Genomic DNA, 12,068 nt, shown 5'->3' on the forward strand with positions numbered 1-12,068 from the left:
AGAGCAGTCTCGTTTCGTATCAGTGGCATAACCGCGTAGCAGCCGCCTATGTACTGAACTCTTTGTCCTGGACACCCTGCCAAAATATGCTTTATGCAGAATTTTCTGTGAACCAGGTTGTAGTGTGTGTGTGTGTGTGCGTGTGCACATGTAAATTTGTGTGTGTTTTCTTTGGTTGGCAGGGCCTTTGTTGTTGAATTTTTTTTTGCTAGAGAGGGGCAGTGCACTGTAAACAAGTGTGGCTAATTATAAAGCACTTGTATAAAAAAAATGATTTGCATTAGTACAAACGGTACTCGTGAAAGTACTCATGGAAGAGTACCATGAGTACCCAAATAAGCCCAGCTCTGAATGGAGAACTCTTCTCTTTCTTGCAACCACAGCTAAAAAGCTGTTTGTAACTAAATGCTGAGGTGGTGTACTTTTCTTTTCTAGGAACTTGGAATAAGGATTCCGAGACCGCTGGGACACGGACCAAGCAGATTCATCCCCGAGAAGGAGGTGTGGTAGTGTTTTCAAGTACACAGTGAACTTTATGCTTTTAAGGAACACCCTTTTAGTAGTAACCCACACTTGGTTTCAGGACAGCTGCTGAGCTGCAAAACATTTTCAGTCGTGATCACATTCAGTCCTGGTGAGACTTTGGCCACAGTTCTAGCGTACAGAAGCAGTGAGAGCCCCGGGGAGCTTTGGAATAGTTAGGATCCCTCCTGCACCTCTAGTATAAAAGAAACCCAATACTGTTTTCTGTAAGAGTTTGTTTCCTTGTGAACATGCGGATGTAATTTCCTACTGGTCCGCAAGGCACCTGCCCCCATGCTCTGGGACTGCTTTTTCTTGAGCTGCCTCTATCGTTCTGCATAATCCGAGAAGCTTCACTGGGCTGTGGCTGATCGTCTCCTGATCGTCTGGTAAGAGAATTTGGAGCAGAGGAAAAGTTAGCAATATGCCTATGGTTTTCTAGGAATCTTAGAGCCTTAAGTTTCAGTTTCCATGTATTTCTCTCTCTTGTCATGTTAGCTAGCTTTTTACTTCTTTCTCTCTATTCTTCCCTTAGGAAAAACATTTATTTAATTAGCTTTTTTTTGTTATAATAAACTAAGTTAGATCAATTTGGGGGACTCAAGAAAGTGAAGGCAAGTTAAAAATGAGAAGTTAGCGTTGTACAAGAGAAGGTGTCAAGTCAAAAAACTCCTTTTGCTGATATAATCACTTCTGATCTCCTAAATAAGAGGTATTAAAGAGATTTTCTGTGCCTTGCCTTATGTGCACTGATTTAATGCCTTTAATAGATTTACAATACAGTTCCTTTCACTGGGGCCTCTGGGTGCTGGGGGTAATTTATTGATTTACTATTTCCTGGGTACTTCTTAGGCAATATTGCTGATTGCTCTTTCTGTTCAAATCAGACGATTCAAGTGGGAAACGAAGACGCCATGATGCACGCGCTGTTTGCCGATTCTTTCACGACGCTGGGCCGGCTGGACAACGTTACCTTGGTGATGGTTTTCCACCCGCAGTACCTTGAAAGCTTTCTAAAAACTCAGCACTATCTACTGCAAATGGACGGTCCGCTCCCGCTTCATTACCGACACTACATCGGGATAATGGTACGCCGGAACATGGAGCGGCGAGCAGAAAAAGCCTCTTTGGCAACAGTCTCTGGTCTCGTTTCGCAGCAGTTTTTAGCATGTTTTGCAGTTTCTGGTTGGAAAGGCATTTCATCAGGAGCTAAGGGGAAAAGCAGAGTAGGCTTGTTTTTGTCTGCTTTACAAATTACTTTGTAAGACCAGTACTTTATGTTCATAGTTTTGGTGGGACTGCGAGAAAGAAGGGGAAAAAAAATGTTATAAAAATAAGACGATTGTTTATTTTTGGTTTCCTCAGTATCTCAGAAACTGTTTTTCAGGCAGTCTTGTTTGTGTGTGTGTGGCCTGTCAGATCCACCTCCCTGTAACTCAGTAGTCCCATCATCCATTTCTGAATCTCTAAATTGTAAGCAAGTTTTCTGCCAGAAGTGGTTGATTTCCCATGTGCCAGTTCAATGATCTGTGCTTGCTGAAATCGAATTAAAGTTTTGGGCTGTGTCTGATTTGATGGGAGAAATATTACTGTTTGTGTAAATGATACACCGGGTCTTTTCTTTGCTGAAAACCTGCCCTGAGTGCCTCTTGCTTTATGTGTTCTAAAACCTGCTTTTATTTTTGCTGATAAAGATTTTCCTAGAGGCAGCCTTGCTTCTTCCCTACTGGAGAGCCCTGTGCAGTACGGATCCGTATTCACTTCAGGACATAAATCTGTGCCCGCGCTTCTCCCTGGGTTTAGGCACATTGCCTCTGTAGCCAGCATAGCTGTAATGTCTATGAGGAATATTTACAATAATCAAAGTGGGCTGCTATGTTAATCTCAGTGTTGTAGCTTTTTTTTACTTCAGCCTTTGATCTCTGCAAGCCTTATTCTTGAATATTTTGAGGAAATGATGACTTACGATATCTGCCGTAAAGCGCTAACTTGGCGTAATCGTTTTCTGTATCATAGTTGTGTTTGCCTTTCTAGGCTGCAGCGCGACATCAGTGCTCTTACCTTGTGAACCTCCATGTGAATGACTTCCTTCATGTCGGTGGAGACCCTAAATGGTTGAATGGTTTGGAAAACGCACCTCAAAAACTGCAAAATTTAGGAGAACTGAACAAGATGTTGGCTCACCGACCCTGGCTTATCACCAAGGAACATATTGAGGTAAATCTTTTGTGGAGTAATGTGTGTGTGTACCCTTATTTTTCAGTAACGCAATCACAGATTCTTGGGGTTAAGAGCCAAACAGGGTGAAAGATGTTCTGTGTTACTTTCTTTGCAGCGTTGCATCAGTGTGATACTGCGAGATACAACAGCACGCTGACATTGCAGAGCTGTCGTGTCAGAATTCTCTTGATGCGCTCAGATCTGCGCTTTCTTAATTTGTGTGCTTTTGCTAGCCAAAACCCACTGAGCATTTCTGAGATGCTGCAAGAGGTTAGGCAGAACACCCATCACCACGTTTTTGGGTTCACATGCTTATTTTTCAGACTGGGCTGGAGGGAACGGGCTGGCAGCACAGCTCAGGGGAGCTGTGGTGGTAGAAGCCACCCAGGACTGCAGCAGCAGCAAAGCTGGTGAAGGGTCTAGAGCACAAGTCTTGCAAGGAGCGGCTGAGGGAACTGGGGTTGTTCAGCCTGGAGAAAAGGAGGCTGAGGGGAGACCTTATCACTCTCTACAACTACCTGCAAGGAGGTTGTAGCGAGGTGGGGATTGGTCTCTTCTCCCAAGTAACAAGCGATAGGATGAGAGGAAATGGCTTCAAGTTGCACCAGGGGAGGTTTAGATTGGATACGACGAAAACCTTCTTCACTGAAAGGGTTATCAGCCATTGGAACAGGTTGCCCAGGGCAGTGGTGGAGTCCTCTTCTCTGATGGTATTTAAGAGTCAGGTAGACATAGTGCTTAAGGATAAGGTTTAGTCGAGGTCTTGTCAGTGTTAATGGTTGGACTCGATGATCTTAAAGGTCTTTTCCCATCTGGGTCATTCTGTGACCAACAAGCCACCAAGCAGCTGCTTCTGCTGCCCCTCCTCTGAGGGCTCTTTGCAGATCAGCCACCTTGCAGGGCGAGCCTGCCCTGAGCCTGGCCATGGTTACTGGAGCAACCCCTTTGCTCTTCTCTTTACCCACAGTGCGGAGGGGATGGGCACTGGGACTTTCTGGGCGCTGTCTGACAGGTGGAGAGGTGGTGGCAGGCTCTGCTGAGAGGGTGCACACTCTGCCACAAGGCCCCAAACCTCCCACGCTTTCCTGCCTGAGGGGGAAGTTGAGGGTTGAAGTTTCTTGTCGAATGTAGAACATTCCACCCACAGGGACAAGATGGAGGGAGCCCAGCTCCAACACGGGGTTTTTACACAGCCAATCTGCCAGTTGTTGCCCAGGTTTTCTAAGACCGTAAAGACCAGCTGAAGGAACGTGCGACTGTTGAGGTCGCATCTTCATGAGAGGTGTGAAATTCCAACGCAGGCCGGCCTGGCCTCAGTACAAACCATAAAATGCGAATGAGAAACCCCAGCTGATTAAATAGCTGAGGGGTGGAGAGGGGAGAGGAGTCACCTCCTGTGTGGCTTAACCACATGGGGCTGTTGCCTGGCAGGTCGCAGCACTCAGAGCACACTAATGGCAGCAGAGAGTTAGGAAGGAATTGAGGATGTTGGAAAAATAATCTTTTCTGGTAAAGAAATCGATTGATAACGTGCAATAAGGTGGGATCATTTGAACGTTTAATACTTGTGTCTTGTGTTATTTTTAAAGCAACTTCTGAAGACTGAAGAGAACAGCTGGTCCCTGGCAGAGCTGATCCACGCAGTCGTTCTCCTCACTCACTACCACTCCCTCGCTTCCTTCACGTTTGGTTGTGGAATCAGCCCGGAGATCGACTGCGAAGGGGGTCACACCTTCAGGCCCCCTTCCGTCAGTAACTATTGCATGTGCGATATTACAAATGGTTACCACGGGGTAGACGAAATCCATGCCAGCCCAGCCGGTAGCATTCCAGTAAGTATCTGTCTGAACAAACGATCTCTCTCAGTAGTGGTAGTTTCTTTGTAAACTTAATACTAGGAGGGTTGATTAGCCTAATCCAGGTGAGGGCTACCCAGCTGGAAAGCTACATTTAGGAGAAGCTGACATGACACTGGTAAAATGGGTGAGGTTACTGAAGGAGGAGAGAAAGATACAGTCTCTCAGTTGTCTGTCATTCATACAAGCAAATGGAGGGCAGGGGAAAGTTGCTTCTTCCCCTGATGCCAGTCTTTGGCCTTGTTGCCTTGAGATGTTTGTGATACATCACACAACAGATCATTCACAGTTTTCTGACTCGTCTCTCAGGCAGCATCGCCTGCCTGCAGCAGTTACACTCGCTCATCTGTACCTCCTTCCCCTTAGTGAAAAGGGCGATTGATGTGAGCTCACTGCTGGTTTGGACAGTGTTAAGGGGGTATTTTCAATGCAGGTTCCTTGCCTGTCAGACTGTGCTGTGATGGATATTGGTTGATGGTGCGTGTTGGTTCTTTGAAGGAGCAAAAAGGCAGAGGAAAGGGTTGTATAAACTGTTGTATAGGAGTAAAGAGTTGTATAAACTGAAGATAACTTTATTTTGCTTTGCGCTAATGGATTTTTACAAGACCAGATACTGAATTAATAGTGTGTTGGGGTGTTAAAACGGCTCTTGTGAAATAAGATTATCTTGCAGTAGCTTTCCTTTGAGGCTTCATTAAATTTGCATTTACACTCACTCTTCCTTTTTCTTTCAATATGTTTCTTCTCTGTGAGCAGAGAAGGGGAAAAATACAGTTGGGTAGTAAATTGTGGTTACTTCCTCTATCAGAATTTCTGTTACAGCTCCTTGGTTTTCAGTTGTTAAACATTTAGATTAAGAGAAATTAATTTTAGTGTGAGTACCACTTGTTCCAAAAAGCTGTGATGCCTAAAATATGCTAGAAATACCAGAGATCTAACTGAGAAAATGTGAATTGTTGGGTTAGTAGAGATTTCTGTCAAGGACAGCTTTCCTCAAAAAATCAGTATTTAAAGATGTAAATGAAGGACTGGCTTGACGATTTCTGCCACCGTTGCCAGTTCTCCAGTTACAGGGAAATTAAATATCTTTGTCTCCTTTTCAAGTCTACAGAGTCTGTCTGTGAAGTGGAAGCTCTTATGGAGAAAATGAAGCAGCTACAGGAGTGCAGAGACGAAGAGGAAGCCAGCCAAGAAGAGATGGCCACACGTTTTGAAAGAGAGAAGAGAGAAAGCATGTTCGTGTGTTCTTCAGGTAGAAAAAACGTAGTGTGTATATATATATATATATTTATTTAGACCTTTCCAAATCCTGTGAAGAAATATGTGCTACTGCAAAAGAAAAAAAAAAAAAGAAAAACCATTATTAGATGTCTCAAAAATATTATCATTTATTTGAAGGGATCAAGAGTTAGAGGTGCCTTGTTGTCCCTCGGGAACACTTAAAAGCAAAGAAGTGCCGAGATTCATGGCTTCTCTCAAACACACCGATACCACTCACTGACCAGTAGGATGTTTAATAGGAATTTCTAGCAGAAATAGAATCTTTCTCTTGAGAGAAAGCTTCACAGGAGATTTAAGCATCTCCCACATCATTGTAAAAAGAAGTCCTTAACACACTTAGATATGTAAGTGTACAAAACACGACTTTTCAGATGACTCTGAGATGATACTTAACCTGTTACAAGCTCAGGGTTGTTGTGGGCTCTTCAAAAGATTTTTCTGTAAAATAAAGCTGGCATGGAAGTCTCTTTCTTAATAAGTTCTCTGCTCCAAAGCAGATTTTCCCTTGATGTTTTTATAGATCCCTTAAGTTAGGAGAAAAATGTCCCCTAGACTTAGGGGATAGAGAGGTGCATAAAAGAAGGGACAAAAAGAGGTTTGTCTTTAGGAAAGAGTCCCAAGTGTTTTTCATGGAGTTGCTTCTAAAAACCATAGTTGCAGTCACGTGGAGCTGCATCAAAAAATTTGAATACAGGTAGTCCAGCGAAACCATGTGTTCATTTCAAAAGCACAGAGACTCCCTTCCGCTATCACGCTTCCCGTTTGTTCTTACTGAAATTGTGTGAAATTCTGTTTGAAATTAACAGAAGATGAAGAATCGGCACCGACAAGAGATGTGTCTCGTCACTTTGAGGACACCAGCTATGGCTACAAGGACTTCTCCAGGCATGGAATGCACGTGCCCACCTTTCGCGTTCAGGTAACGGGGACGGGGGCTGCCGTCAGGAGCCTTGAGCGCGTGATCTCTGCCAGGTACCAAACCTGGGAATTGCCCTGCTGTGACCTGCTGCCCCGGGGCTTAAAGCAACCAAATGAACCAAATGAATCCCTTCTTCCCACCCCCCTATTGTCTGCCCTGAGATAAATGATATTAAAGCACTAGGTCTGTACAAGTTCATTTCTGAAATGCTCTGTTCTGCATTTTTACTTATTTTAAGGATTATTCCTGGGAAGATCACGGCTATTCCTTGGTTAATCGTCTTTACCCAGATGTGGGACAGCTGCTTGACGAGAAGTTTCATATTGCTTATAATCTGACTTACAACACAATGGCCATGCACAAAGATGTGGATACCTCAATGCTAAGACGAGCTATTTGGAATTATATTCATTGTATGTTTGGAATAAGGTCAGTTTTACTACTTTCATGCTAAACATATTAGACTTGTTAGCATTCTTTTTTTTTTTTTTTCCCCTCAGATTGAAGCAAAGCTATTTATTAAGCAAGGATGCTTTTAAACATATTTTTGTTTGCAGGGGAGGGCCAGTAGTGGTACAAATTACACAATAATTTATTTTGCCATAGGAACTTGGAAACAATACGTGTGAAATGACTGGTTCTTCAAAGTGGGTTTTTTGTGTTTTCTTTTTAAATTCTGAACAGATACGATGATTATGACTATGGTGAAATTAATCAGTTGTTGGACCGCAGCTTTAAAGTTTATATCAAGACCGTGGTTTGCACTCCTGAAAAGACCACAAAAAGAATGTATGATAGCTTCTGGAGGCAGTTTGAACACTCTGAGAAGGTACAGCGTGCGCGCGGGACGTGGGCCCTAGATCCGTTTGCTGCGCTAGCAGCCACAGCTACTCAGCTGGCAGTTCAGCTTTAGCTGATGTTACTGGGGTTCTGCTCACATTCAGGGAATCTGTTAGGAGGTGCAGTACTTCCCGGGCCAAATTAATTCTTTGTTTCCTACTGCATGTTTGCTAGCTAACAGCTGACGTTGGCTGCCCAAGCTCTGAATATGTGGGGAGGTGAGATGTGCTGCCGCCTCCTCCTCCACCATCAGTTGGTGCTGCCTGTGCCAGGGAAGGGAACTGACGTGGGGTCAGAATCGTTGGAGTTGGAAGGGACCTCTAGCGATCGCTGCGAAAGCAGGATTGCCCAGAGCACATCACACAGGAACGCCTCCAGGCGGGTTTTGAAAGTCTCCAGAGAAGGAGACTCTGCAGCCTCCCTGGGCAGCCTGTGCCAGTGCTCTGTCACCCTCACAGTAACGTTCTTCCTCATATTTAGATGGAACTTCCTGTGTTCCAGCTTGTGCCCGTTGCCCTTTGACCTGTCATTGGGCCTCACATCCACGGCAGCTGAATTGGTGGCGCAAGGGCTTTGCAGTCCTGTGGTCACTTTTAGCACAAATGGCCCCAAAGCAGTTATTTGTGATAAGCCTCAAGTCCTGCTGCTGGGTTACAGGCCCAGTTGCACTTCCCAGCAATATCCCTTGCTTTTACCTCCATCAAGTTCATGTCCTCCAGTTTTTCTGTGGAGGTCTCGGTTAAAATGGATGCTGATAAGGTGCTGAAACATAAATGTGCCCTGATCAGCATCTGTGTCATCAGAGGCTCTGTTTCTTCCTAAACTCCTCGTGAAAGTATTTCAGATATACTCAGTTATCATAGGGGTACTATAACTACAATGATTTAAGGTTGTTCAGTAAAATGCTATGTATGTTTTGGTTAGACTGATAAGAGATGAGTTTTTGAAGCACACAAATCCTTCTTTAAAGCCCAAAACTTTGTGTCTCCATAGCCATCAGAATCCAGGGATCGTGCACCTATGTGTCACTGACCCCATCACCGTCCATCCTTATAGAAACCACACACAGCTGTCCTGCTGTCAGTCTCAGAATACTTCTCACCCCTTCCCCCATGTGGCTTCTGATTTCACCCTCAAAGAAACAGAGTAGAGACACCAAAGATTAAGCTGGGGAACTAAAATTCTTACCTCAGGTATCTGCTGAACACCTCTGTGTCAGGAAAAACAAATAGTTTTTACAGCATGTTACAATTTTTCTTGTGCTTTACCTCAGCTAACCCCTCCGTGTTGTTCAGGTGATAATGACCTGTGTGTTTTTCTCTTTCTGTCCCACAGGGGCAAAAGACCTTATCACCTCTTCCTTTGCTAACAACCCCCTCTGCTCCGCAGGTACCAACCACCCTTTTGCCTGTACCTAACCCGATTAACTCAATCACACTAAATTTGAACGATTATTCTGAAGCTGTGCAGAGGCCGCTGCTGAAGAAGGGCTTGTGAGCTTGAAAGCTTGTCTGTTTTTTTCCAGCTAAACCAGTTAGTCTACTAAAGGGTGACTGTCTCTTCCTATGCTCCTGGCCCTGCTTAAGCGTCCCTGTGCCCCACCGCTGCCCTGCGCCACGTGCAGCGTTGGGTCAGTCTCCCCTCCCTCAGTGAGAACTAATTGCCCGGGCAGCTGAAACGCAAAGCGCTCCCTGCGCTCCTGTCGCAGACACTAACATGAAAAACCACAGCCCCCCCAGACTTCCTTTCCACGGAGCGCATCCGCCAGAGCGCACTGTTCAAGCGTCCTGTCTTTTCTTTCCCGCAGGTCCATGTAAATTTGCTTCTGGTAGAAGCTCGGATGCAAGCTGAACTACTTTACGCTCTGAGAGCTATTACTCGCTATATGACCTGATGTCTCCGGCTGCCTGTCGACGTTGGAATGTTCTGCAGCTGCAGTGGTGGCGGAGGAAGATACGAAGCCTCAGGACCAACGGTAGCTCTAAGTTAAGACGCCCATTGTGCCATAACTCCTTTAGTTTCAGCTCTTTCCATGTTTGGAATCTCGCTGCCGCCCCTCGGCAGCGAACGCTTGGCAGTTGAGAAGACAGGGTTGTGCGGGAGTGCTGCCTGCTCACGGGATTTTGGCTTTAGGCAGCACGGGACGCTCTGTGAACTTGTGGCAATATAGCAAATGATAGATACGTAGATCTTGTGTTAAGGCAAATACTACGGGAGTTGGAGCGTGACAAGAAGTGGGACTTGATGACATTTGACGAGAATAATTTTAGAAAATCTTGATGCTGCTATTTGTGCTGGTGGTGTGAACAGGCACAGGCTGTTCCAGTTAAGCTAAAAGTGAAAGTGAGCACTGCTATTGTCTGAGCCTTTATTGTGTGTGGTTTCAAAAAAGCCTTGTTATTTAGATTTCTTTTCTAAATCATCAGAACTAAACCTCTTCTGTCCACACTGATAATTTGGAAGGTAGCAGTCAATTTTACTCAAATAGTTTAGCCTTAAAATGCTACAGGACATTTGTTCAGCATTATTTGGTGAGCTCCGAAGCATAATGGTCTTCCTATGGAAAGAAGGGGGCTCGACTCCTCAGAGCTTTTTAGAGATCCAACTACGCCAAGTGTCGAGTAGCTTCTTGTCCTGTTTTTCAAGGAGGGGCTAGGACAAGGTGTGGGAATGTTGTTCTAGGCTGCCAAACAGTCCTACTGTGTTACATGCCCAACGCTGGTCTTACTGATTTTTGCAGTTGCTTAAATAACTAGGCTAAAAACCAACTATTTTTAGTAAATCAACATGATTACGATGCTGATGTTTGATATACAGTGGTTTTGGAGAACACATGAATACTTTTGTATGAGTGTGAATTGCTTTTTAAATTTGTCAGTATTACTGGTATTTTTTAAATAAAGGTAACAACATTTTCTCTTGGCGTTTTTGTGTGGTTTAACTTTTCTGTTCTTGCTGCTTTACTTACTTGGTTCAAAGACCATTTTTAAATGTTTCAAACAGTAACTGCGCAAACACACACGACAAACGGTGGATTTTTCAACCGAGTCAGTTTCAGATGGGAGAAAGCAAACTTTGAAAAATAGGTTTCGATCTTCATTAAAACTGTAGTAGGAACACCTCTCATATACTCTGATGTCATCCTTCCCCTAGCTCTCCACCCTCTGTTCAGGTAGACTCTGTCATACTGGATTTTTCTCTTTCCTCACAGGTAACAGGCGTGATATGATCAGGGATCCCAACTGTATATTTATATAGTCACTAATTTTCAAAAACTAGCTCTAAGTACTGTTTTAAGAGTTAAACTGGTTGTTAAATCCCCCATTAGCGAACTTGGTTCCAGATGAGGCTGCTAATTTTCATAGCCTCGTGCCAAGCGGATGTCTGGCATCGGCCAGATGGGCTGTGCAGTCACACCAAAGAATTTACAGCAAGAAGTAACGGGCAGCAGGAGGGGGATTTTCTACAAGGGAGTGATGAACTCTCCTGGACCACACTCCTGCAGCCAGCTGTAAGGGGGGTTAGTGTGCCCTCAGGTGTGGAAGCTTCTACCTGCTCACAGGAGGGTGGGAGCCTTATTTTTAAGGCAGGAAATTTTTCCCAAGCCTAAAGGCAGAGTTAAATATTCTGTCCTGGTTCTCAGCTCAGACTGTTTTTTCTTTAAACTGTTCTCAGTGTTCTGTAGTAAGTTTACAGTCTGAGAAACTAAAATACCTAAAAAAGATCTCGGGGAGAAAGATTAATAAACTGTCAAAAATTGTGACTAACAGGAAGCATCTGCTGTTTCCTCCTAACTAAAAATACGGGATTTTTTAATGTTCCAGAAACAGAGCAAAACTTTCCTGTCTAAGGACACATCATAAAGCTAAGCTGTGCCTAAGGACACTGGAGAAATATATTTCCGGCTAGAGAGTTTCTGCAGCACCTGAGTCTCCTGCTGGGTTTTTTTTTTTTTGGGGGGGGGGGGGGGGGTAACAGAGCACTAACTACAACATACAGACAATCCTAACTACACCCAAACTGACTTACTTACGTAGGAGGAAGGGCCTGAAAATGTTTGGGGATTTCCCATTAAAAACACTTAATGTGTTTGTGGGCCTAATTGGAACTAAGGACAGTGGTGTTAGTCTTTAAAAAACCAAGAAAATGGTTAAGTTATAGAATGATCAAAGTTGGAGAAGACCTCTAAGACACCATGTCCCACAGCATCCTCATAGGTAAACTGAGGAAGTGTGGTCTGGATGACCGAGTAGTGAGGTGGGTCGCTAACTGGTTGAAGGGAAGAAGTCAGAGAGTTGTGGTCAATGGGGCAGAGTCTAGTTGGAGGCCTGTGTCTAGTGGGGTCCCTCAGGGGTCAGTGCTGGGGCTGATGCTGTTCAACATATTCATCAGTGTCCTAGACAAGGGATTAGAGACCATTGTCAGCAAGT

The 12,068-nt window shown here is 44.4% G+C and overlaps 1 protein-coding gene across 1 annotated transcript; it reads left to right on the forward strand.

Moving 5' to 3' along the window:
• Positions 1-441: 441 nt before the first annotated feature.
• SESN1 (sestrin 1) lies at positions 442-10,357 on the forward strand. The gene is made up of 9 exons (XM_009869692.1): positions 442-501; positions 1,410-1,610; positions 2,557-2,739; positions 4,332-4,574; positions 5,703-5,850; positions 6,686-6,798; positions 7,037-7,227; positions 7,483-7,627; positions 9,446-10,357. The coding sequence occupies exons 2-9, from the start codon at positions 1,437-1,439 to the stop codon at positions 9,530-9,532; spliced, it is 1,284 nt and encodes a 427-aa protein (XP_009867994.1). The 5' UTR covers positions 442-501; positions 1,410-1,436; the 3' UTR covers positions 9,533-10,357.
• The last annotated feature ends 1,711 nt before the right edge of the window (positions 10,358-12,068 follow it).

This window comes from Apaloderma vittatum, unplaced genomic scaffold (genome assembly GCF_000703405.1).
Source record: "Apaloderma vittatum isolate BGI_N311 unplaced genomic scaffold, ASM70340v1 scaffold23635, whole genome shotgun sequence".
Taxonomy (NCBI): domain Eukaryota; kingdom Metazoa; phylum Chordata; class Aves; order Trogoniformes; family Trogonidae; genus Apaloderma; species Apaloderma vittatum.

Bases quoted from the DNA above. Each gene is read 5' to 3' on its own strand.
- SESN1 (XM_009869692.1), top strand. From the start codon at position 1,437: ATGATGCACGCGCTGTTTGCCGATTCTTTCACGACGCTGGGCCGGCTG. The intron at 7,228-7,482 runs GTCAGTTTTACT...AATTCTGAACAG, and splicing joins CATTGTATGTTTGGAATAAG to ATACGATGATTATGACTATG. The intron at 7,628-9,445 runs GTACAGCGTGCG...TCTTTCCCGCAG, and splicing joins AGTTTGAACACTCTGAGAAG to GTCCATGTAAATTTGCTTCT.